Source organism: Sminthopsis crassicaudata, chromosome 1 (assembly GCF_048593235.1).
Source record: "Sminthopsis crassicaudata isolate SCR6 chromosome 1, ASM4859323v1, whole genome shotgun sequence".
NCBI lineage: Eukaryota > Metazoa > Chordata > Mammalia > Dasyuromorphia > Dasyuridae > Sminthopsis > Sminthopsis crassicaudata.
The window spans coordinates 646386149-646412144 of record NC_133617.1 but is presented as its reverse complement, the minus strand read 5'-3'; the positions used below and the strand labels follow the sequence as shown (position 1 = coordinate 646412144).

The following is a 25996-nucleotide window of genomic DNA, read 5'->3' as shown; positions in this document are numbered from 1 at the left end:
TTCTTAAAAGCCACCATCATGGGAAGAAGAATTTTAGATCTACCTCAGTGGAGTCAAGTCAACAAACAATTTTTTATTGAGTGTCAGGCATTGTGCTAAACAATAAAGGGAATATCTATATAAATGAAATCCTCAAAGTTCTGAAATAATTTCTGATTGCTTTCTTCTGATTTTATTCTGTGACTATTGACCTTCATGCTAGGATTAAGCAAGATGAGAAGACTTGATTGATTTCACTCTTCCTTGTTTCTACTTCATGTGATTATAGTTCTTAGTTCTTGGCTTTCAATGGGCTTCAAAAGGTTCTCCTGTGTTCTAGAATGGGGTTGATTTTCTTACAGATTTCAGCTTCGATGGGATTTTCAGTCAACTTTGAGCAGTGTACTCGTTGCTCTTTCTAGATTAATAGATTCATGAAAGGAAATTAAAGGAGACTCTTGAATGTCCTTCCCTGAATATTTCAAAGAAAATGCTAAATGCTCATCTTTCTAAGTGGATCTGGGTATAATCCCCCTCCCAAATTAAAGATTTCTGGAGGTCTCAGCTAGCCTAGGTTTTAGGCTTTTAGAAATAAAATTGATGGAAGAGGAAGGTGATTTGATGGACAGTAATAAACATGCAAAAAAATGTGTTAACTGCCCTCAAGAAATTTATAGTTTCTGTGATTCCTCTACTTTCAATCACCCCTCTATCCAATTCATCCTTCAAAGACCTATTAAAATAATCTTCCTAATATATGTGACCATTACTGTCTTCAAAGGCCTCCTCATTTCTGGTTATTGAAATCTTTCTCTTTCTTCAAGGTCTAGCTCAGGTGCCACATTCTCAATGCAGCTGACCTCGATCCCCCTCAAATGAAAATAATCTGTCCTTCCTCAATTTTTTCCTAGATGTCTTTGTCTAGATATCTCTTTTTTCCTTATTACATTCTGTCTTGTGCAGTGTAATACTTATTGGGTCTTTCTGCTTTCATTGTTTTCTCTTTCAAATATACTTTCCTTACCACTGCCAACATCATCTTCCTAAAACATAGTTCTAACTATGTCACTACTCTGTCTTTAATATGTTCAGTAGGTTCCTATTGCTTCCAAGATAAAAGTAAAATTGAGTCTCTCTACAATATGGGTCCAAGCTACTTTTCCAACTACATTTAATGTTGTTCTCCTTCAAACTTAGGCATTGAGACAGTCAATGACAAAGCACAGAGTCAAGAGCTAGACTGTTGTATTCAAGGAATTATTTTGCAGAAGCACTATGGTGTATCTAGGTCATAGAGTGGGTAGAGAGGAGTAAAATATTAGAAGACTTGAAAGGGACAAAAGGGCCAAGTTATGAAGGGTTTTAAAACCAAACATAATATTTTGTATTTGATCCTGGGGTTAATAGAGAGTCACTTGGAGTTTATTGAATTAGAGTGGGTGATGTGATCAGATTTACATTTTAAGAAAATCACTTTGGCAGGTGGGTGAAGGATGAATTGGAAAGGGAGAGAAATGGTGCAGGGAAACTAATTAAGAAGCTATTTTCCCCCAAGTGAATTGATGAGGATCTAGACTAAAGTGGTGGCTATGACAGTGGAGAGGGGGGATGTATACAAGAGGTGTGATAAAGGAAGAAATGACAAGATTTGATAATATATTGGATTCGTGGAATGAGTTCAAGTGAGAAGTTGGAAATACTACAATGGTTATAAGTCTAGTAATTGGAAGGATTGGGGTGCTTTTGACAGCAATAAGGAAATTTGCAAGAGGAAAAGGTTTGGGAGAGATAGTGACTTCTGTTTTCAATATGTTGAGATCTAAGGCTTTTATTTTGATATGTCTAAAAGACAGCTAATGATTCAAGATTATAGTTTAAGAGAAAGACTAGGGATGTATATAGAGAATTAGAAACTCTCTGCATCAAGATGGTAATTAAACCCAGAGGGCTCATGTGATCATTAGCAATATGGCATAGTAGAAAAGAGGGCTCAAATCAGGGTATTGTGGGGATGTCCACAGTTATTAGACATGACCTGGATAAAGAGCTAGAAAAGGAGATTAGGAAGGAATAATCAGACAAGTAGGGGGAGAATCAGGAGAGAGACTTGCCAAGAAACCCTGGAAAGGAGAGGGAATATAAGAGGAGAAGGTGATCAATTGTGATAGGCTTTTCAGAGAAGTGAAGAAGGATGAAGCTTAAGAAAAGGTTATTAGGTTTCTCTATTAGATTGCTTTCTACTGAAGGTTAGGGACTCTCATTTTTTTCATCTTTCTCACCTGAATATCAAACACAATATCATCCATTAAAAATCAAATATATACTACGTACCAAATACTATGCCAGAAACTTATTAGTTTCTAATAAAATATATACAACTAACTATAATATACAATATTATATAAGTCTATTAAAGACATGAAATGCTACATGAGGTCTGAGGGCAAGATTATTACCAAAGGACTTCCTAAGGAAAAATGGCAATATAGTATAGTTTAAAATTCAAAAGAGGAAGACAAGGAGGAGCAAGATATAATATAGCAAGTGTTTGATAAATACTTATTGAATTGAATATACCATAGGAACAATCTATTAAAGATATCACCTACCACTTTGAGCCTAAGTTAGCAATAAGTCAGGATTTTTCAAATACAAAATCATTTCTCCCCTACCCCTGCCAAACCAATTTCTTCTTCATGAAAAGCCAAGGGTATATCCTACTTTTCTACTAAACTTCACTGGTTATTAGCAAGACCTTAACTGAAAATTTGGTACTTTGTCTGGGGCTCTATTTCAACAAAGAAGGAGCTGTCATAAATATAGTACTAATGAAACATACTGGAATGATCAGAGAACTATAGAACATTATGCACCAGGAGAGTATATGAGAGGAGGAGTTGTTTAGGAAAAAAAGACTTAGAAGAATTTAAGCATCCTACTAAAGGGGAATCATAGCTGAAAATTATTCAAAATGAACACTGAATAAAACATAGGAGTTAATGAATCAGCCAATTAATATCTGTTGAGTATCTACTCTATGCTAGACACTGGGGATACAAAAAAGAGATATTTAAAAAAACATATAAGCACTCAGCATATGACCTAGAAAATAAAGGCTTTTTTCCTCTTGGAAAAAAAAGAGAGATATTCCAGGTCCTCAAGAGGCTTACATTTTACTGAAAGGATGCAATATATTCATAGAGAAGCAAATACAAATTTTATGCAAAATAAATACTAAGTGATAGGAAGGAAGGAGAAGAAGGTATTAACAATTGAGAGAATGAGGAAAAGTGGTTTGAAGTAGGTGACACAAATCAAGCTTTGAAGGGAGCTAGGAGTTCCAAGAGACAGAGGTGAGAGAGAAAAGTTGTCTTCCTTCCTCTCCTCATTTAATATGTTCCTTCTTTTCAAAAAAAAGGGCTTTTTTCATCTCCACAGGAGTATCACAGAGGCCAGAAGAGATGATTGTTCATCCCACCATTACAGCAGCAGCATGTCTGAGTGGTGGGGGTTGTGTTCAGAGCATCAAAGCTGCTTTTATTAAGGTCATAAGATTACTAGGAACTGAGCTTAATTGTAACTCCAAGCAGAGACAGACAGAGAAAAAGAAATACTGGCTTGGGCTATTTCTAGAAACCCCACCCCCTAAACTGTCTCTAGTAGGATATCAAAATCTTAAGTATGACATCATGATGGAGGTGGGGGAAGGTCATTTCTTGGCTAGGAAGCATCCTGGAAGCCAAAACACAGTCTCTAGAAACAACCACATTTAGAAATAAGCCATTTCAAGATCTTTCTCCCTTCCCATACCATGAACTTTTACCAAACCTCATCCTAATGATCTCCAGTATCAGCATTTTGAGATTTTTTTTAAAGCAACTACTAAGATTTTAAGATTTCAGTATTTATTTTTTCCCTCATAAAAGGAAGGGGGCAGGGAGAGGTAAGTCAGTCAGAGGAAAATGGAACTGCAAATATCGTTGGATAACCATTTTGTTTCTCCCACATAAAGCGGCCAATTTTTTTGGTTACAGTGTTTGCCTTTATAGGGAATCATCATTGTCCAGGAACAAATGTGGTCTTTTAATGTTATTTGGGGGAACAGCAGGAGTGCAATCAGTCAGGAAGAGCACAATAGATCACCCAGGCTACTCCAGCCTCGCTGTAGACATGTTAATTAATATATTTCTCTGACACCTAGGTTGATTGAAATAGCAATTAAAGAGTAATTAAAATGTTTACTTCTTGTAGGAATGTCAACTAAGATGTGGAATATAGCAATTACCTATGACGGATTAGAGGAAGATGATGAGGTCTTTGAAGTAATTCTCAACTCCCCTGTGAACGCCGTTCTTGGCACAAAGACAAAAGCCAGAGTGAAAATTTTGGACTCAAAAGGAGGTATTCTTTTGATCCTCATCTTGAAATCAGGGGCAGTCTTGGCTCTGCAGTCCACTGGCTTTCAACAGCCAATGTGCTTGATAACGCCTTCAAATCAAAATGCTTAATTTCTTGTCAAGAAAGCAACCTGGGTCTTGGTAGGCCTTTTATCCTGGCACCAACTTCATGCTGTTTTCCTCCTGCTAAGAACTTTCACTGGAGAAAAGCAACAAGTCAGAACCAGGGTTATTGGTGTGTGTGTGTGTGTGTGTGTGTGTGTGTGTGTGTGTGTGTGTGTGTGTGTGTTCTCCTACCCTTTTGCTGTTTTCACAGAAGGGACCAAAAAATGTCATTGAAAAATCTATCGATAATTATTTTCCCCTAGAGATCACAGAGCTGTAATTATCCTCCTCTGTCAAAGAGATCTCCAAATGCCTAAAACCCCAGCCCATATTAGAGCAGGACTAAGAAAATCATGAGAGGAAGCAGTTGAAGAAAATTACAAACGAAAGATGCAGCTGGCTTGGGAATCCAGGAGCAGCTGGAGAATATTAATGAATTACCTTGGATGTACTGAGCCAACTAGGTTCTGTGGCATACATTGCAGAACAGCCCATAGAACCAAATAATCTGAAAAAAACATGTCAGCTTTGGTGTTCAAGCCATTTTATTTTCCCTGACAAGCATCTTAATAGATGGCTCACAACATTTCAGAGATTCTCTCAGTATCTATGATCCTAAGTACCCTTCCATTTGTGCACCCCAGTTTTTACTTCCCTCAATCTTTACTTCCCTCTTATAACTAGTAAAGGAATTACTGGCAAATGAGAAACATTTTAATGTTTCTTTTAATTCAGAAAGGAAGGAAGGAAAGAAGTACAGAGAGAGAAAAAAATAAGATGGAAAGGAAAAAAAGAAGGGACTCAGACATTGCTCTTTTTCCTATACAGTATGCCCACATTTCTACCTAAATTCATTTCTTTCTTTGGAGGACTTATATAAACCTGAGAATCCCCACATAAAGCATGAAACACCCTCAAGGAAAATATTTTGACCTTAAATGTTCAAATGCTTATTTCCCCAGATATTCATTTTAAAAAACCCTTTCTGGGTTTTAGACAGAAGTAATAATTTTTGGATTTTGTCTTTTTGTTGTAACAGTGATTATTGAACCATACATAAAGGAATAGTTTCGTGGTCTTACAAAATCTTTAAGCAATCTCTATTTCTGTTACACAGTATCAGAGAGGAGTGCCAGTATTAAGCATTGTCTGACAATTAGCAAAAAGAGCTATCCAGAAATATTTAATAAAGAGAGATGGAATTTCTTCCAGATTCTTAGAGGGGTGAAATTAAAGAAGTGAAACCAGCTTTCCTATATGACTTGAGAAATCATTCTTATTACTTAATAGTCACATTTTCTATGTGCCGCAATGCATTGCTCTCCTGTAGAGAAACTAATGGAAAAGGAAGGTTACTGGCAAATGACAAAACAGGTAACATCTGGTAGAAAACTCATTCATCCACTTTTCATGATAAGCTGTTCCATGAGATCAGTTTTATGCTTATATAAAATGAACAAAACTGACCATTTGCCATCTTGTGTGCTTTCAGGTCAGTGCCGCCATTCACATTCCTCTGGCCAAAACCAGGGTAACTCACCAGGGAAAGGAACATGGCTCTCACTTTCCCCAGGCTCGTCATCACCTTCCATTCTTGAGGGGATCTATTTGGAAGGAAGACATCCTTCATCTTCCAAAGAGAGGACAACACCCAGCAAAGGAGACAAACTTCTAGACTTTGACTTAACTGATATTCCCAGGAAAAGGCTTAGGACAATAGGAAATGGCAAAGCAGTAAGAAACATGCAATTTAAAAATAAGATGGATAATTCTCTGGGATTTTATCAACAGGATTTGTCTAAAGAACACAAATGTTTGAACTTTCCTGAAACAATTAAATAAGTTATTCTGAATATTATGGGGATGGTCTTTTAAGGGCCACCTAATAATTTTGTCTCATTTACCATTTTTCAGACAGAAGTACAATCCATGAAGCCAGTGGGGTCAAGTCTATAAGTTTGACTTCTAGAATGATTATATAATACATTTACTTTGACTGAGCTAACTGGTCACATAGTCATATTCACATGTTTGTATTTATATGTATTCTACAAACTCAATTACAAAATAAATTATGTTTACTTATTAAGGAATGCAGAGAATTAGCAGATTGTTTATAGTTATAGACCTCCTCTGATTTTTTAAAAAATTCTGTTAAATTTGTTGGGTTTAACATGTCTTTCTATTAGAAAGACATTTATTTCTTTTTATTTTTTTCAAGCCCAAGTAAGATTTAAATTTTGAGTTTTTCCTAGTTGTATAATGGGAAGAGTACTATATTTGAAGACAGAGGATCTAGGCTCAAACTCATTCTGATACTACATGGATGATCTTAAGCAAATCAGTTACTTCCTGTGGACCTCAGTTACATCATCCTTCAAATAAGACAGCTAGACTATCTAATTTCTAATGACCCCTATCATTCTAATGCTCTGATAATAGTTATTGTCTTAACCAACTATTATATGCAACTGGAAAGAAAAATCTAATCTTATTTTACTATCTGTTCTATTAGGTTCATCCATCATCTGTTTATAGAAATGGAACAGATATTATTTTTAGGGTAAGAATTCTCTGAAAAAATTATTTTATTCTACACTTGGTTATATGTCATATGTGATGATATGTACTTGGGATTGCAATGATCATGTATTTTCATTTGAAGATTTTTTTTTTATTTTAGCTTTATCTTATAGTGTTCAGGACTCAGAATTTTTAAATGACTATTTTTGTTGTTTTTAACCAAACAAAAAGTAGATCTTTTTTTGTCTTGTCTTAATTTTATTGTTTCTGTTTTGATATAAAGTATCATGGTATGGTTGCTCTAAGAGCAGAGGAGGACAGATCTACAATAAATATGGAGAAGGCCAAAGTATCTGTCATTAAACAGAGATCACAAAAGAAAAACAGGAAAATAGAACCACCACAGGCAGATAAGATGGAACAAATGCCCTATTTATACTCCCCCAACCAGGTAAGAATCATTTGTGACTTTGCATTAAGCTTTCAAAAAACTATTTGTCAAGTCATTGACACCTCTAAGTTTCTAGACTGGTTCTAAGATTTGGGGTAATTTGTTTAGTATAAAAGCATACAACCTAGACAAGGATGACTGATGTCTTATGGTCATTTAAAATAACAGTTTTAAGAGTTAAGTCCATTTCCCCTTCTTTTGTCATCATAGGAGGATTCACCATCTTTTCCAAAGAACTGCACGTTAGCATTAAAGGGACTCTTTCATTTTGAGGAAAACCTCCAAAAATTATATCACTGCAATGGAACTTCCTGGAATCCTTGGAGTCCAAAACCCAAGGTGGGATGCATAAATTTAGCTAAAGAATGTTCTTGCTTATACCTGCTGGAGATGCCTGTGCTTGAGGTGGTGGGTGGGGAGGGCAGGAAGGACATTAATATGATAAACAATATCAACATTAGTATCAAAGATTATGTGACCATTCAAATCATTTAACAAAAACTCACCATATGCCAAGAACTGTCTTAGGCACTGGGGAAGACATGAAGGTTAAATGAAGTATAATTCCTGCCCTCCTGGTACTTAGAGAAAGAATAAAATGCAAATACAATTATAAAGAACACTCTTACATGAACAGTATGTCAAATTCAGAACAAATGTTCTATGAGACCCATAATCTCATTGCCCTAGCAGGTTTTTTAAGAAAGTTGTGTGCAAGATGTAATATTTGAGTTTTACTCTGTATAATATATAGAAATTGATGGGAAAAATATTTCCCAAACATTTTTTCAGTAATTCACTCATTAATTGATTAAAAACATATTTAAACTTCTATATTGGTGATAAAAACCAGAGGAGAAAAGCTATAACCTATAAGATACTATCAAGTTAGATATTGCTGTTGCAGAAAACCACTCTTTCTAAAAGTGAGGAATTTGCATACTCTATACTATTTAATTAACTAAATGAGCAGGGGGCTTTCCTCCTGCTGGCAATGCCAGTAGACTAGAAAGGGCATGACTGTGTGAACATTGACCACTTCATTTCAGGAAGGGGATGAAAGAACCTGTCCCACTGGATGGAGCCATCAAAACAACCACTGCTACTCCTTGATTACAGAGCAAAAGGTCACCTGGAATGCAGCTGCTCGAACTTGCAGGGAACAGTAAGAGATCCTCTTGTTTTTTTTTTATTTTCATTAGGGTAGGAGGTCTATGTTTTCTTTCACAACTTAACTTTCATGGAAATGTTATGTATAACTTCACATGTGGCTTCTTAATTGTGGGTGGGTGGGATAAAGCAGAGGACCTAGAACTCAAAAAGCTTTAAAAAAAACAATTTTAAAAAATCATTTTAAATGTAACTAGGGAAAAGTATTAAATAAATAAATAACTGATTTTTAAAAAGAGATCCTCTTTTACTTTTTGACTTACAAATTCTTTATTCAGTTTTCCTTTTATGTATCATTCATGTGCTTATATGTGATGAAATATTTAGTCATGGATTTTATGGGGGAGGTAGTGGATACAAATGGATGGAGGTCATAACCTTCCTTTTGCTCTCAGAGGACTTCTGAATTCCCATCTCTGTGATGATCTAAGAATTGATTGGGTGTGATCTGACCCTCAGGTTCACGTACTCAGCTACCAGCCCTGGCCTTTCTTGGCAGTCCCTCCTCTCTGACAACCTTTATTCCTTACCACCTCCACTCTTGGCAAGTGGGGACAAAAGGAGATTTTTCTAGGTCATCAGTCTTATAGACTCCTGTTTTACTAGATAGGACTCAAGGCAATTTGATTTGAAAATAACATCAGGTGATAAATGAAAGACTTGTAGTATCAAGCTTGTGGCAGTGCAGAAAGCAGAAAGCAGAAAGCTAATGTTACTGAAATAAGAATGCTATAGAACATCATAAAGAGCCCTGACTAGTCTGCTATGGGATTACTATGATGATTACCCCCAGTAAGTTTCTTTATGAAATAAGGAGGTTGAAGTTAGTGGCTCCTGAGAACCTTCTCAGCTCTAGATAAATAATTCTATGACCCGCAGATGATGGGTTTTTTATGTTTAAGGAATGCAAAATTGTTTCAGCGCCATTGAGAACTCTCTATGAAAGTATCCTTCCTTAGCCATTTCTGATATTCTGTGGCATGGAGAGTAACTCTGGGTTCAAAAGCTTTAGAAGTAAAATGCAAACCCTGGTCTATTTGCATAGCAACTCTTAAAGGATTGTGATCTTCACCAGAAAAGGGAATGCTCACACCTCCAAAACCACAGAGATTTAGAAGAATGAAGTGTTACTGGCTCTCTTGTCCACTCCTGACACTCTGAGAACAGGGTCAGTGGAATGCAGCCAGATCCTCATCCTATTAACTGTGACTTCTGGGAATGATTGGGTAGAATGAACAGACTTGCCCCTCATTAAATTTTCTTTCATGTCCTACCTATCAGCCAAACCCCAGCAAAAGGAGGCTTAGGCTTCTGAATTGCCTTGTTACTGCCAAGGAGGTAGATTGAAGTGAACCCAAAAATGTTTAAAATATATATCCTTCTGGCACTTGTTGCTAAAAGAGGAATAAAACATTAATTTTATTTTCCATTTATAAATAGGGAGGAAACATGTCATAGCTTTTTTTCCTCACCTCATCAAACTCAATGGACCATTTTCTCTGAAAAATCGGAAAACTGCCTTAAATTTTCTAGAAGAGCCCCTTTCCACTTTCCTGGTCTTTTACACCTTCCTTCTTTCCATTTAATCTGTAAAGGAGCAACACTGGTCTTCTTGCTGTTCCTTGCTCATGATACTCTCTCTTCACATATTTTCGCTGGCTGTTTCCCCTCAATTCTTGGGGCAAATGGTAGTTACTTATGATTTCTCTCCTCTAGGTATACCCTTTTCCCCCATCTCTGGTTATGGAAATAGTGCTTATCTTTTTAGACTTACATAAGGTCCAAGAAGTTTTCTTACATGAAACCTTCTCCAATAATCCTAGCTGAAAGTGCCTTTTCCTTCAGTAAATGTCTCTAGTTCTCTATTCTTTTCTCGAAGAACTCATTACATACTGCCTTGTATTTGAGATTATACATACTCTCTCTCTCTCTCTCTCTCTCTCTCTCTCTCTCTCTCTCTCTCTCTCTCTCTCTGTCTCTGTCTCTCTGTCTCTGTCTCTCTGTCTCTGTCTCTCTCTCTCTCTCTCTCTCTCTCTCTCTCTCTCTTTCTCTCTCTCTCTGTCTCTGTCTCTCTCTCTGTCTCTCTGTCTCTCTCTCTTAGTAGACTAAAAAGCCATGGGCAAGTGGCTCATTCATTCTTTATACCTCAGAATGTTTATTATCAGACCTTGTACATACTCAATAAATATTTAAGAGTAAAACAAAGCTAAGTGGGTAGAACACTGTCAGGAACTCAAGAAGACCCCAGTTCAAATTTGGTCTTAGGTACTTTACACTTACTTGCTGTGTGACACTGGGAAAACCATTAGTCCCAATTGCCTTGCCAAAAAAAAAAAGAAAGAAAGATTCAAATCATAAATTTGTAATTTACTTGCTCATGTTATATATTAACATTCTCCAAAATCCTGTGGCAAATATACATCATTTAATGGTCCCAGTCTTCCACTGACCCAGGATTCTGTGAAGGTAAATAAATATCAGATCTCAAATCTTAGGTCAGCTAGAAAGTCTTGTAAAACTAGAGAGCCTTTGAAGACTGCCCAAGTAGACAGTGGATGGCTGTTATCTGAGGATCAACCTAAGTCAGATTGGAAAGACTTGCTACAAGACACTGAATCATTTAATCTCCACAACTCCCAAATGTGGTCTGTTAAGTTTTAGCAGGAGGGTTATGCTGAAGCTATCTCATAGGGCTCATGTCTATTGGTAAATAATGTAAGCATTTCTTCAAAAACCAGTAAATAAAAACCAGAGCTTATGTATTATTTTGTTTATTGGCTAGACATGAGAAAGTAATGGAAAAAACTTAATAATACAGATTGTACTTAAAAATTATACCATGAGTATATATATTATATATATATGCATCTATATGTTTATATATATATAGATATAGATATAGATATATGTACATCTATCTATCTGTCTTATCTATCTACCTTCCCCTTGTCCTCAGAACTGGTTGTTTAATGGTTATCAGCAAAATCTTACTTAGAGAAGTTGTGATTTTTATTTGTTCAAAGAATACTCATACTTAACTCACAGGTCCTTGAAATATTGAACAAAGTTATGAAATAATTTTCTCAATTGCCCTGCTAACCTAATTATATCCTGAGGATTGGAAAGACCATCTGTCAACTTCATTGTAATAAAATTTGTATATAAGGAGCTAGATGTCAGAGTGGATAAATAGATTATTGGACTTGCAGTAAGAAACACTTGATTTTAAATCCTGTGACCTTGGGTAAATTGTTTAACTTGCTTCAGATTTCAGTCTTTATCTGTGAAATGAAGGTATTAGACTACATAACTTCTAAGACCCTTCCAACTAGAAATATATAATATTGCAACTGTCTTTTTCAAATAGTAGAGTATATCTATCTCAAGATACTGGTTCACTGGAAATTTTTAAGTATAGGAATGCATTTCTTCTGAATTTCTTTGTCATAAGATGTGGGTACTTGGAGAGCCTTGTCTAGAGAGGTCATGTAATGCTCAAGTTTCGTCAGAACAGGAAGCCCAATTTTAACCTTTGACCCTAATCAATTTGTTAATTCAATTCAACCCTTGACTTCTACTATATTTTCTCCCCATTTCAGTTTCTTAATGTATTTTTATATCAGATGGGAAGGATACTGGAGACAGAATTCTGAATTTGGAATTGCTTGGATTTATGTACTATAATCTTATCTGGTCATTTCCTATAAGTCTATTTTAGGACTAGAGTTAATCTGATTATTAACCCATCATCTATAAAATTTTATTTATTTATTTATTTTTTACAAATAACTGCTTTGCTATCTAGAGAGCAATAGATTGATAATAGTTTTCCATTATCTTTATTAACATGGTTTTGATTGACTTATGTCAAAACATCATTCATCCTAACAGCATGAGTTGTCCCTCCACCAATGCATATTGCAACCTCTCTATGCTTTAGTGGATGGTCACTGAGAATTACCAAAGCCACAATTATTTATTACTCTGTGGCTAAGGCAATGATAAGCTTCCTTGGCTCATCACGTTACAAGGTATGGGGAATTTTTCTGAATCTAGGTGATCTTCCCACCGGAAGCTCATAGTCCATTCATGGACCTTTTTTGAAATCATTCCAATTTGGCATCATGTGCTGGATCAGGCCTTCCATGGCCGTAGCATTCAGTGATCTGTGCTTGCCTCCAAATTTTAAAAAATGAGGCATGCGAGTTCAGAGCATTGTAGTTCAACCTTCAAAGGCATCTTTCAGTGTCCTCATTTTTATAACTCAGGAAATTGCAATCTAGAAAGGTATACTTAAGTGAAGGCTTGTGATTTTTTTTCTGCACTTAATAAGTAGGCCATCATCATCATCATTAGAGCAATAACTTGCATTGACATTTTTTCTTGCTTGGATACTATAATGTAGAAACCTTGCATATGTAGAAATGTCTAAAATGATGTTTTTATCTGGGTCTGTATTTAAACACTGAAACTCAAAAGAAAAGAGTCCCTCACGATGGTGATGTCCTCCAGGTTAGGAATGACATTGTACTGACTGCATCAAATCCTGGAATAGTGGGGGACTTCCTTACTGAAATCCATTGTAACTCAAAAGGTCAGCCAATGATCCATTGAAGAAAATGAAAGAAAAATGTCCAAAATACAAACTATAGTAGTCAGTTGTATAGCTAGTCCATTAAGTTTATATATCATTACATGTATCTTGGACATTTATCTTGCTATAGAGGCTCAAATTTGTCTTAGAAATGATTAGAATGAAGTGAATTGCATTTGCTAATTGTGTACTGCGCTGTTAGTGAATTGTATAGGATGAAAAGATATGAGTCTCTATCAGAAGAGAAAATCCCGTATCACTGATATCATGGTCCACTGAAATAAACACAAAGTAATACCTAATTTTTGCAGAATTTAAAAAATCCAGCAATATCTTTTACTTAAGACACAGAGAGAACCAGAAAACAATTTTTTAAAAAAGCTTTGGAGCACCCCACATAGGAATCACAAAGTTCTTATTCACAAATTCATACATTTTATTTATAGGAAAATACCCTTTCCCTGGACCTTTTTGCCTTCACTTTAGACACAATTCTAGTAAACATAGATACTGACTTTCGGATCTCAGAGTAGATAAGAAGAGGAAATTAGAAGAGTGATACTATATACAACTTCAAGAAGTGACATCAGATATATTGACAGGAAGGATGTACAAAAACTACAAAAAAGAATTTAGAGAATATAATTATCTACTGCAGAGGTTTCTAACTGATCCCCAGGGTTTTCAGAAATTAGATGGGGGAAATTTTTTAATAGCTCTTTATTTTTCCAACTACATGCAAAGATAGTTTTCAATATACACCTTTGTAAAACCTTGTGATCCCCATTTTTCTTCTCCCTTTCCCCCCTTCCATAGACAGCAAGCAATTCAATATAGGTTAATTGTGCAATTTTTCTAAACATATTTCCATATTTTTCATGCTGTGCAAGAAAAATCAGATCAAAAGGAGGAAAAAACACAAGGAAAAAAAAAGCACTTTGATCCACATTCAGTTTCCATAGTTTTTTCTCTGGATGTGGATGGCTCTTTCCATCACACAGAGTATTGGAGATGCTTTTAATCACCTCATTGTTGAAAAGAGTCAAGTGATGGGGGGAAATTTCATCTTTATTTAATATAATTGGCTTCCTTTTAATTATATGAATTTTATTTTATATGTTTAAAAACATTCCAAGAAAAGGTCTATAGACTACACTAGATTGCCAAAGGGGTCCACAACATAAAAAAGACTAGGAACTCCTAATCTAGAGCCATTTAGAGTAGTGTTAAGAGACCTAAACACTTTGCTAGTCTGATGTCATTTCTGTATTACATAATAGTTAAATAATTAATGTTTATAAAAATGAGCTTGATTCATTGAGAGAAAGTTAACATGCATTAATATATTCTATTTAAGAAACAGACATGTCTAATATATTTTCAAAAGGCTCCCATCCAAAATGGTTAAATTAAAAAATATTTTGGCACTTAAATAGGTATATCCTCAGTTCTTCAAAATTGTTCCTTACCCTAGAGATCCAGATAGTTGAGGTTTTATGTGGAAATGAGGGCTTGTAATCTCAAACAGAAAATAAAGGTTTGTTTGGGGCTTTGTTTATATGGGATCAATGGCACTGGAAATTTGACAGTTATTCAATTAATGTGATAGATATAAATAATAAAATTGCACATTTAGAGCCCAAAGAGATTTTCTTTTTGGTAAGGATAATGGGAGAGGAATCTTAATAGTTCGGTCTGGTTTTGAAATTGGTCAGACTAACTGAACAATGGCCAATTCACCATTTCGATTTGCTGATGAATTTCTAAGATAAGTAGTATTGTCTTACCTTTAAATAATTAATGTAACCATGAAGTTTCTGGTTTCTGATTTTCCAGAGATTTTAAAAGAATCTGTTGAACAGTCATTTTATTGTAAAGGCACAGATTCAATAATAAAATATATTAAATGTGAGGACCTCATCCCTGTCACCACCACAGCTGGAAAGACTATTTAATATTAAAACACCTGGAAAGAGCTTTGAGTTGATTTTTTTTCTATCACTTTCACTCACATATTCCATGTTAACAGAAATATGTCTTTTCCCTAAGAAATGTTTTTTCTTTGATTCTGATTCTTTTATTTCCTTTTGTTTGAATCTAGACATCAAGGCAACCTAGCAAGTGTGTTTACAAAACAGCATATGCAGTGGTTATGGGACTTCAGTGGAAGAAAGTCATTTTGGATAGGCAAGTATCCATGGGTTCTTTTAAAATGGATTGAAACTGTATTAAGTGCTGTAATATAATATTACATCTTAATATGTAGAGAAGGAAAAAAACACCATTGGTGGACAAACTTATGTAATTTGTGGCTTATAACTAGCTCATTTCTTTCTCCTGATCAGAAAAGTAGAATAATTGTCTTTATTAAATTCTTTGGGGAAAGTATGATTTCCACAGAACAAAAGATGTAACATTTCCCTCCAGAGATTTACCAGTTGGGGAAGTGGAAAGGGTATTGGAACTTACTGGCAAAGGCATCATTCAAGGTGAGAAAGCTGAGAGGAATGACCAAGAAGGAAGTGTGATGACCCTGGGTTTCTGCCAGTTCTGCCATTAACTCATCATGTAATCTAGGATAAGGAATTTTGATTTTCTGGGCCTTGGTTTCCTCTCCTGTAAAATTATCTCTAAGGGCCAAGGTTCTTCTTCTTCTGGTTCTAAGGAACTTCAAAAGATTCTTTTAATGCTAAAATTCTTCATGAACTTATACAATTCTCCTTGTATAAGGACAGACAGTCAAAAACTGAGAAATTCTCACATCTATTAAAGTGAAAATTTAGTAAATCAAAATGGTCTCCCATCTCTGAATTCTACTAACTATAATCAACATGTGTCAAGTGATATAGGTTTATAAAATACTTCCTTTACAACCCAATTGGATATTTAATGCAAATACTATTACCTCTATTTTGCTGAGGTGGAAACTTAGACTCCCAAAGGTAAAGGAATTATTCATGGTTACAGAACTAATAAATGGGAGACCTGGGGCTTGAATCCAAAATTGGGGGGACATCAGTATGAGAAAAGAATTCAAAGTGTAAACAAAAAAGATATTACATATCACTTTTCATTTGAGATATAAAACCAAGACTACCATTCATAAGTAAAATGGAAGAAAACCAAACATAAATTCTATGTGCTATATGCAATGAAGAAAATGTTTCCAATAGAGTATAAGAAGTACCTTTTGTCTGTGGTTCAGGGCTCAACATAATTTTTTAATACATAATCTATACAATAAACAATGGTCTTGAAAAGCATCTGTTCCAAAAAGAATAAACAAATTTGACATATTTCTTTGTTTTGTGTTAGGCTTGAATGACCAAGAGAATGCTGGTCGTTGGGAATGGGATGGAGGTGAACCTGTAACCTTCACAAACTGGAGGAGAGGACCTCCCCCACATTTAAGGAAGAGAAAGAACTGTGTTTTGGTGAAAAAAAGGGGAAAGTGGCAAGCTAAAGACTGCAGGAAGGGTAAAGCTCACAACTATGTATGTGCCAAGAAACTATAAACATAAGTGACATTGGAGACATCCACCGGAGCTCCCTCACAAACTGATTTTTTTTCATGTATAATTTGTAGTGTTTTTGAATTTATATGTTTAAAAAATCAATGGCCAAGATTTAGGTAAATTTATTTCCTGCGGACTTTGAAAGATTTCTGTAAAAATGAATTGTGACTGCAAAGTTTGGTCAATAAGTTTCCTTCTTACCTACCCCCATCTTCCACAAGAAAAATCCCAACAACTTTGAACCTTATCTTGTACTCATATCCTTCCCATCCCACTCAAACAAAAGATCAAAATCTTATAAGATATAGAATTTTGTTAATTTAAGTAGAAACTACCCCAGCCTTCAGTCATTTCTGGCTCCTTACCCTTCTGCTGTCTGGCTTATGGTTTCATTGCCCAACTTGGGAAAGACTACTATGAAACCTGTATTGCAAGTTTCTTCAAATAGATCTGTCTCTCTACCAATTCAGCTCCAGTAAAAACCAATTACACCACATAGACAAAAATTGAATAACAAGGAGAGAATTGGATACTTTTATCACCTTAAAGGGTGAGGTTGAGAGTAGGGGAACAATAGGTTAAAAAATGGTAGTTCTCAGAGTAATGAGTAATAGTTGAAAAGAAAGATTGTAAATGTTTGAGTCATGGTGTATGTGCTTCTCTGAAAAATCAGAGTTATTTTGATCCTGGCTATGAGCTCATATAAGAATATAGGTGTCAATGGACTAGTCTGCCAATTCTTGGGAGGACTGTGCATCATGTATCAAGCAAACAGATCAGTTTTCTGAAAGAAGTGTTAGTTTTGGTTCATTCCAAGGTAATAGTTTGGTTTCCCTATGCAGAGCTATAATGAAATTGAACCCACATAGACTTCTCTTTTTTGATAGTTGTGCCAATGATTGGCTTGTCTCAAAAATATACATGGTCTTTGAATAGACAAAAAAGCTGTTTCTTCAAAAATAATAGATGACCATATGATTGGTCAAAGATCCTACTTGAACACAATTCTCTTATAAATCACATTGCCAATTACCCATGATCTCTGAAGGAATCTTGATGCAATGATGAATCCAAAACGTTCTGACCTGGTTCTAGATATGCTATTGGATAGGATTTACCTACATGTAAGTACTATAGCCTCAAAGTGAAACATGTCAATGATGATAGACTAAGTAGAATTCTTAACAAACCACATTCTTTTATTCCCAAGATTCTAAAAGAAGTTTCAAATCATGAAAATTTTGCCTCTAAATGTTTTTTTTCCTTTTTATCTTTTCATAATTACTACAAAATATGTGATTTGCCAAAGTAGTATAATTTTGATATCAACATTTTTTAAATTTAAATTTAAATCATACTATAACATAAATTTTATAAGAGCAATGAATCAATTAAACTGATAATTCTTAGATCAGGCCCAAGCCCTATTTGTGCCCATAGAAATATCATTTTAACAACTAGAAATTTTGCACTATTTTCATAATTTGCCAAAAAAGATACCAGATCCTCTATTTTAACTCCTAGACAATGCTATGGCTCAACTCTCTCGACTAATTTTCATCTGAAACAATGGTATTAATTTGAGTTGTTATAAGAAAAAGAATCTGGTCAAACTTGGATCTGACAAGTACCATTCCCTGGTCCATGATCTTCTAATACATGAGAAATAATGACTGTGAAACAAAGAATATAAGGATTTTTTTATGTAAAGGGTCAAATAGTTGGAAGGACTATATACACATGAAGAGAAGTGAATGTTCAGTGTGAACATCTCCGCATATCTATCCCAGAATTCATGAGCTGTTTACTTGGAATTAAAGAATTATTGCTGGGAAAGAATTTAGAAAACAAGGTACAAACTGTATGGTCAACAAAGTTTCTTTGTTAAATTTCTATTGCACATATATCAAATAATTATTTTAAAAGATATTTAATGAAAATGTGAATGTTTTCAAAGTGATACAATGTGCTGGTTTTTAATAATATCCATAAAAAGTAGAATGATTTTGAAAAATCTAAATTCTTTCTTGTGCCTGTTAAACTTTTTGGTTACCAGACATTTAATTTAGTGATCATAAAAAGATTTTCATTTCTTGTTTAAATTATTTAAATGCAATTAATTCAAACCCAGTGAATAAAAAGAAATCTCACTATAAGGTCATAAATTTAGACCTGGAAAGGACTTCAGGAGCCATCTAGTCTATGCTGCTCATTTTGAGATACGGAAAGAGAATTTAAGTGATATTCCAAAAGCTCCCAAAGAGTAGAAGAGCTAACATGGGGTAATAAGATTTGGAAGAAAAGGGAAAACTAAGTGTAGATCATCATTCATTTATTCCTCAGAATGGGCTTGAGATAGGGAGAAGGTAGGAATATTTGACCCTCTACCCCATTCTTTATGAAATATGTTCTCTTAACTACCATAGTAGCCACTCTTGGCTTGGGGAGATCTTGAGGGAAAGGAGAGAGAGTAGTAGAAAAAACAGAGTAAAGTATTAAGAAGGAAAAGAGAAATGTAGCAATTACTAGAGTATCCAGGGGGAGTTTCAGGAAAATTTAACAGATAATTCAGACTTTAATTTGAATTAAAGCCCCCTATGAAAGAACTCTTTCCAAACCCAAACACTGCCTCAGGAAAAATAAAAATGGACTTTGTCATTCTGTGTCAACCAGAAAAGAGATGTGACAGAGTGTTAAGAGAACTGGCCTTGGAACCTGGGAGACCTGACTTCTAATCTGGCCTCTGACATAGTCACTGGTTGTGTGTCACACAAGTTACTTAACTCTACAATACTCTAATCAAGTGTCTCAAGCTCTAATTTGCAATGATTCTGATGTAGATTGTAAAGAGAGTTTCCTTGTGCAAGAATTCCCAATACCAAGAAATCATAGATCCAGGCTCTTTCACTATCTTGTTTCTACAGAGAGAGAGAGATAATTTTTAGAGTTCTTTACTAATTTGGGGGAAAAACAACAACAACAGCACATTTTGGTTAAAAATAGACTTAGAAATATTTAATCACTGCTTTCACAAGGGTGCTGGAAAGGAATGAATTTATTTACATTTATCTTCATGTTTACACTTTTTTAATACAACAAATAAGGCAATGGGTTTACTTTCATGGATACTGATTCTAGATAACTGAAGTCACAGATTGGTGCTAATTCTATTTCTGTAATAAAGTAGCATGCTGTGTGTACTATATTTACTGTTATTCCAAAGCTAATAAAATCTATGTAATTAATGGTTATGGCTGATACTTCCTTTGACTTTTCATATTAATAAATTTTTTTCTGCAATCCCATATGTTAAGACAGAAGAGCTTCTATCCCTAATGACCGCATTTAGGACTCAGTGTATAAGGAACACAGCATATCCTTTGGTCATTTTTTTTTCTATTTAGAACAAATTTGAATTGTATTTGATGCAAATATGACATAGTACCATAATACCAAGTGCTGAATACTTATGGGAAGGTGAACTGGTTTCTCAGACCTCAGTTTCCCATTATTATTTGTCTAAACTGAGAAAAAAGTATTGCACCTCGTTCTTCCACCAGACTTATTGCCATTGCCACTTTCATTTCCCACCATTTACCTCCTTCCTTAAGGAATTGAGAAATTGGTCTCAGTTTCTCAAAGAATTAAATAACAATGACAGCAGCAACAGATACCAAATGTTTTTTGCCTCATGAGGCTTGGGAGCAACTAGGTATTTTAAACTGTAGATTCTCTGCAGTCCACTAGCTGAAATGTTTTCAAACAAGTCTGGATTGACTTGAGAAGGTGGTAAAGAAATTGATGTCCACTCCCTATAAGATCTGATTCAAGGAATTAGAAGAGTTTAGCCTGAAGAAGAAAAAACTTAAGTGAAGCTAATTATTATTTTAAGTACTTGGAGGGCTATCATGTCTAAGAGAGATAAATCTTGTTCTTTTCAACTTCAAAGGATAATAGAAGTTGCAGAGATATAAGTTTCAAAAGGATAAGAGGAAAATATTCCTAATATTGTTGTTTTTCGGTTGTTTTCCTCATGACTCTATTTGAGATTTTCTTAGCAAAGATACTGGAGTAATTTATGATTTCCTTTTCCAGCTCATTTTACAAATGAGAAAACTGAGGCAAACAAAGTGAAGTGACTTGCTCGACATCAAACAGCTAGTAAGTGTCTGAGATAAAATTTTAACTCATTAAGATGAGTTTTACTGATTCCAGGACTGGTACTTTATCCACTGGACCACCTAGCTGCTAATAGTTAAGGTAATGCAATAAGGTAATTAAGGTAATGTGGTACAGAATGCATTAGAAAGAAATGAGGTCCTATTACTGGAGGCTGAAAAAGCAGCTGTTATCCTAATTTCAGAAAGAATTACTGCTTTGATTTGAGTTTGTCTAGATATCAGAGATTCCTGCTAGCACTGAAATTTCATGATTCTATGATTGTAATTTATCATTCATTCAATTCAATTCATTCAATAAGTATCTATTGATCATCTTTACTCCTTTGCTAAGTATTAGAATACTTCTGGATTACAAAGATGAACCATTCCATTCAACAAACGTTTGGTAAGTGCCTACTATGTGTAAGGAACTAAGGAAGGCAGAGACAAAAATAAGAGACTCTCCCTTCATGCAACTTATTTTCTACTGAGAAAATACACCATAAGTATACATATACAACAATCTCAAGAAGCTCTAGCATCAACTGGAACCATCTAAAAAGGCTTCTCACGTGAAATGGTAACCAGGCTATTCAAAAGCACTAGGGATTCTAAGAGGCAAAGATGAGGATGAGATATATTACAGACACAGCATGGAGCTGGAAGGTAGTATATGTTGTAATTCCTGTATCTGGTCAGAAAGTCAGCTGAATTTTAATCCAAGTCTGACCACAAATTAGCTTATGCGTCCTAAGTAATAATGATAATAATAAATGATATCACACATAAGGCTATACCATTTGCACAGCGTTTTCTACAAATTATCTTATTTAATAATTTGGGTAAGTCACAATTTCTCTAGACTGAGTTTTCTCATCTGTAAAATATGAAGTAGGTTATATCTTAAGTCTTTTCCAAATGTATGATTCCATGACTTTAGAACAGGAAATGAATATGGTAGCTTCATAACTTCCACAGACCTTACTTTTTATTCTCTAAGTATGTGTTTTATGGATCTTATATTCAGCTTAGCAATAAAACTTAGTCTATTTTAATAAGACAGAAAGGAATAAAATTCAACCAACACTTTTTGTACAGGGCTTGTGATAGTGACATTTTCCCAAACCATGTAATAAGCTTTTATTGTCTCTTTTGTTTCAGAATCAATTAACCAATGCATAGACAGCACCTACTATATGCCAGAAACAGGGCAAGATGGTGGGGATACAAAAGGAAAAAGGAAAAGAACAATCTCTACTGATAGAACTTCACTTTCTGTCAAGAAGAGACAACGTATACATATATAAGTGTATGTATGATAAATGTATACAAAAAAATCAAAGAAATACAAGATAATTGAATAAAAGGGAAAAGTGCCCCTTGAGAGGGAATAAATTCTAAATAGTCTCTAAGCATTTATTAAGCACTTATTATTTTTTCAGGCACTGTGCTAAGTATCATCATAAAAATAAAGACAAAAATATAGTCCTGCTTTTCCTGAGAGAACAAGGGAAAAAACATGCAAATAAATAGATGCATACAACATATATGCAGAGTAGATAGAAGGTGATCTCATAGGTATTAGCAGATTAAAAAGTTAAGGAAGATGAAATCTGAGTTAAGATTTAAAGAAAGCTAGAAAAACTAAAAAGTGAATATGAGGAAGAACATTCCAAACATAGTGTTCACTACAAAATCATCCAAATAGGAGATGTTTCCTGTATGTACAGGGCAAAGATCAGGCCAATGGAACACATAGAGGAGTTCAGACATATTTTATCCCATTTTATTGCTTTCTGAACACTCTGCATATTTGTTTTGTCTCCTTTTAATAGTCTCAAATGTGTATGATTCTATGGTTTCACTCACCTCTTTCCTATATCTAGAATGTCCTAACTCTCTGTTTTCTACTCACAGAATTCTGAAAGACCACTAGATTAGAAAGATTAGAACTAGAGGCCATAGGTTCCAATTCCAGATCTGACATTTTTCTAGCTAGTTAATATTGGACAAGTAATTTAAATTCTTTGAACTTTAGTTTACTCACCTGTAAAATAAAGGGATTGGACTAAAAACATTTTAAGATTTTTGGTCGTATAACTATGTTACTATAATCTATAAACCCAAATAAAATATTACTTCATCCAGGATGTTTTTCCTGATCATCCTCAGGTTTTTCTCTCTTAGAGCCCAGATGGCCCTTAGTTGACATTACAATAAAACCTTTCCTTAGAATCAAAGAAGCTCAAAGTTGGAAGGATACCTAGCAACTAGATAATACAATGGGTAGCAGGCTAGATATGGACTCAGGAAGAGCTGAGTTCAAATTCAGCCTTGGATACTTTACCAGCTGTGTGATCATGGGCAATTCTGCCCCAGTTTCTCATCTCTACAATAGACAAAGATAGTATCTGCCTCCCAAGGCTGTTATGAGGCTGAAAAAAAAAAGATTTGTAAATTTCCTTATAAATTCTTTTACTTCACTACAATGCATTTATCTTTTGATATTATATTCCCTGACTTGCCTATACTTTCTATGAGGGCTCAACTTTGTTTTTCCCTAGTGCTTAAAAGTGTTCTGTACAGAATAAGCATTTAATAAGTGTGCTGACTGTATGATTGAGCAAATGAATGAATGAATGACTTTGAATGACTGAGGATTTTCAAGATAGATATACTAACAAGGAACTGTGATTAGTATTGAGGAAAATGTCTTCCTTACCTGGAGATTTTATGGTTCATACGATCCACTGGGATCTGTTTGTGGTAATTCTCAGCAAATGGAAGCTTTCTTAGAATCTCACATTTGTACCAAACTGATCCAAACTTCCTCAAATATGGCTGCAGGTTCACTAACTCTGAGCTAAATTTCAGGTTTACAGAAGAAGCCAAAGTTAACTGGAAAGTTTTGCTTTGCTTTCAAATTTCCTTCAATGTTTTTCATAGCTTGTCTCCTACCACATTATTTTTAAAAATTCTACACCTTAAGTGAAGGAAATATATAATATGTTAATATTTACATTATAGAAACTTTAATAATATTCATTTCTGCATGAGCATTGCCAGGATAGTCAAGCCAACTTTTTATTTATAAAGACTTGAAGATATAAATCTGAATGAAAATGCTTCATAAAATGACATATTAATATTTTTTTACTTAGCTCATTGAATTATTATAAGAGTTCACAATATGGTTTTTCTAGCATCTTTTGAGTGCTTTGGAGAAAGGCTTATCAAGGTAAATACAAAGAATGATTATTTCTAGCTGTTCCCCATTACTTCCTTGCCCTCCCCCATCTGCCCTCTATTTTGGCATATTTTCCTAACATTCTGTCCTGCATTTGGCCCTGAATCAGTTGAAAGCTGTGCAAGTTGTTCTCTCATTCCCATCTGAATTTTAGTTTAGCTGTGGAACTGTTTTCCATGTGCTCTTAATCATTTGTCCATGTGTTACAAGATTAAAGGGACAATGTATTTTGCCTGAACAGGCTTCCTTGTACATGCATGGGCCTGATGAAGTAGTGGAGGTCTTTGGGGGTCCAGTGGGAAAGCCATGTAGAGACAGGTGCCCCTGAACTCATGACAACTGAGAACACTGCACTTCCATCAAAGAAGTGACAGAAGTTTTTCAGCTACAAAAAGCTATGGTATCATTACCTTACATTTCAAAGGACAGTAATATTTGGCAGGATGCTACCAGGATGGTATCAGTTCATTGACTTAAGTGGGACAATGTTACCAGTTTCAGAAATGGAGCCTCTTAATATTTAAATAATTCAATTAAATGGATATTTATTAAGTACCTATTATGGGCAAGGTACTATGCTAGATAATGAAAGAGATTTTATATCTATCAATTTCAATAATTATATTTTTATTATTTTATTAATATTTGTATTTTAATTAAATTAAATATTTAATAAAAATTTTATATTATTTATATAATAATAATTTTCTATATCTGTCTATATGTCTTTATATTTATCTATCATCTATCTATCTACCTATTTATCCTTTAAAATCCAAAACAGGTGCTACTTTTCCCAGCAATTTTTTCTGATCTCATAGTCAATAGCTATTTACCCCTTGAACCTCATTATTTGTCTCATGAACTTTTATATTACTTTTAATCCTACTGTGTATTTGTAATATTCCCACCAACCTCTCCATGAGAGAATAATATATATCTTACCTAAATTTTGTATTTATTTCCATGACCCAGAACAATATTTTGTCCAGTGATTATTTAATAAATGTTAGTTGAATTGAATTGGAAACTAAGGCAAATACGGCATAGTCCCTAGCTTAAGGGGAACTTATAACCTAATGGAAAATTGTTCTGAGACCTTAGCTCAATAATAATTTTAAAATTGAATGCATATCCTTTGATGAACTATTGCTAACTGACACTACTAATGATATAACAATTAAGCCTGCATCCCAGAGAGGTCTAAGAAAAAAAGAAAAAACCCTACATATTTAAACCAGCTCTTTTTGTGGTGCTAGGATTGGATAGTGAGAGGGTACCCATCAATTATAGAATAGCAGAATAAATTATAATATGTGAATGTAACTGAATATTATTGTTTTATGAGAAATGATAAAAAGATAGTTTCAGAAAAACCTGGGAAGAATTATATAAACTGATATAGATCAAAATAATCAGAACCAAGAGAACAATGTATACCATAATAATATTGTAAAGACAAAAACCTTTGAAATATTAGGAACTCTATTCAACACAATGACCACCCACAATTTCAGAGGAGTCATCAGTTCCTGATGGGTCCATACCTATTGAATTAACAGGACACTACATAGAAGTGATGATGAAGATATAATATCTATCTATCTATCTATCTATCTATCTATCTATCTATCTATCTATCTATATGTATGTGTATATATATTTTTGTATGTATAGTAGACTTTAATGTTTTCCTCATATTTATCCTTGATCTTTTATATTCAATTTTCTAGTGAGTCCTGGTCTTTATGTTACAGATACTGAAAATGTTTTGTTTTGCCAAATGTTCATTTTTTCATGACTTTGCTGAATAATTATCTCATTGATCCTTGAGACTCAAGTGAAGTGTAAGAAA

General features: G+C 34.4%; 1 protein-coding gene across 1 annotated transcript in view; it reads left to right on the top strand.

The window, feature by feature from the left end:
* FREM1 (FRAS1 related extracellular matrix 1) overlaps positions 1-19985 on the top strand; it is a 146001-nt gene extending 126016 nt beyond the window's left edge. The window contains exons 30-37 of the mRNA XM_074282924.1: positions 4231-4380; positions 5974-6215; positions 6997-7044; positions 7288-7455; positions 7666-7794; positions 8505-8620; positions 15321-15406; positions 16535-19985. Coding sequence (XP_074139025.1) covers positions 4231-4380; positions 5974-6215; positions 6997-7044; positions 7288-7455; positions 7666-7794; positions 8505-8620; positions 15321-15406; positions 16535-16734 — 1139 coding nt within the window. The 3' untranslated portion in view covers positions 16735-19985. The remainder of the gene's footprint in view (positions 1-4230; positions 4381-5973; positions 6216-6996; positions 7045-7287; positions 7456-7665; positions 7795-8504; positions 8621-15320; positions 15407-16534) is intronic.
* The last annotated feature ends 6011 nt before the right edge of the window (positions 19986-25996 follow it).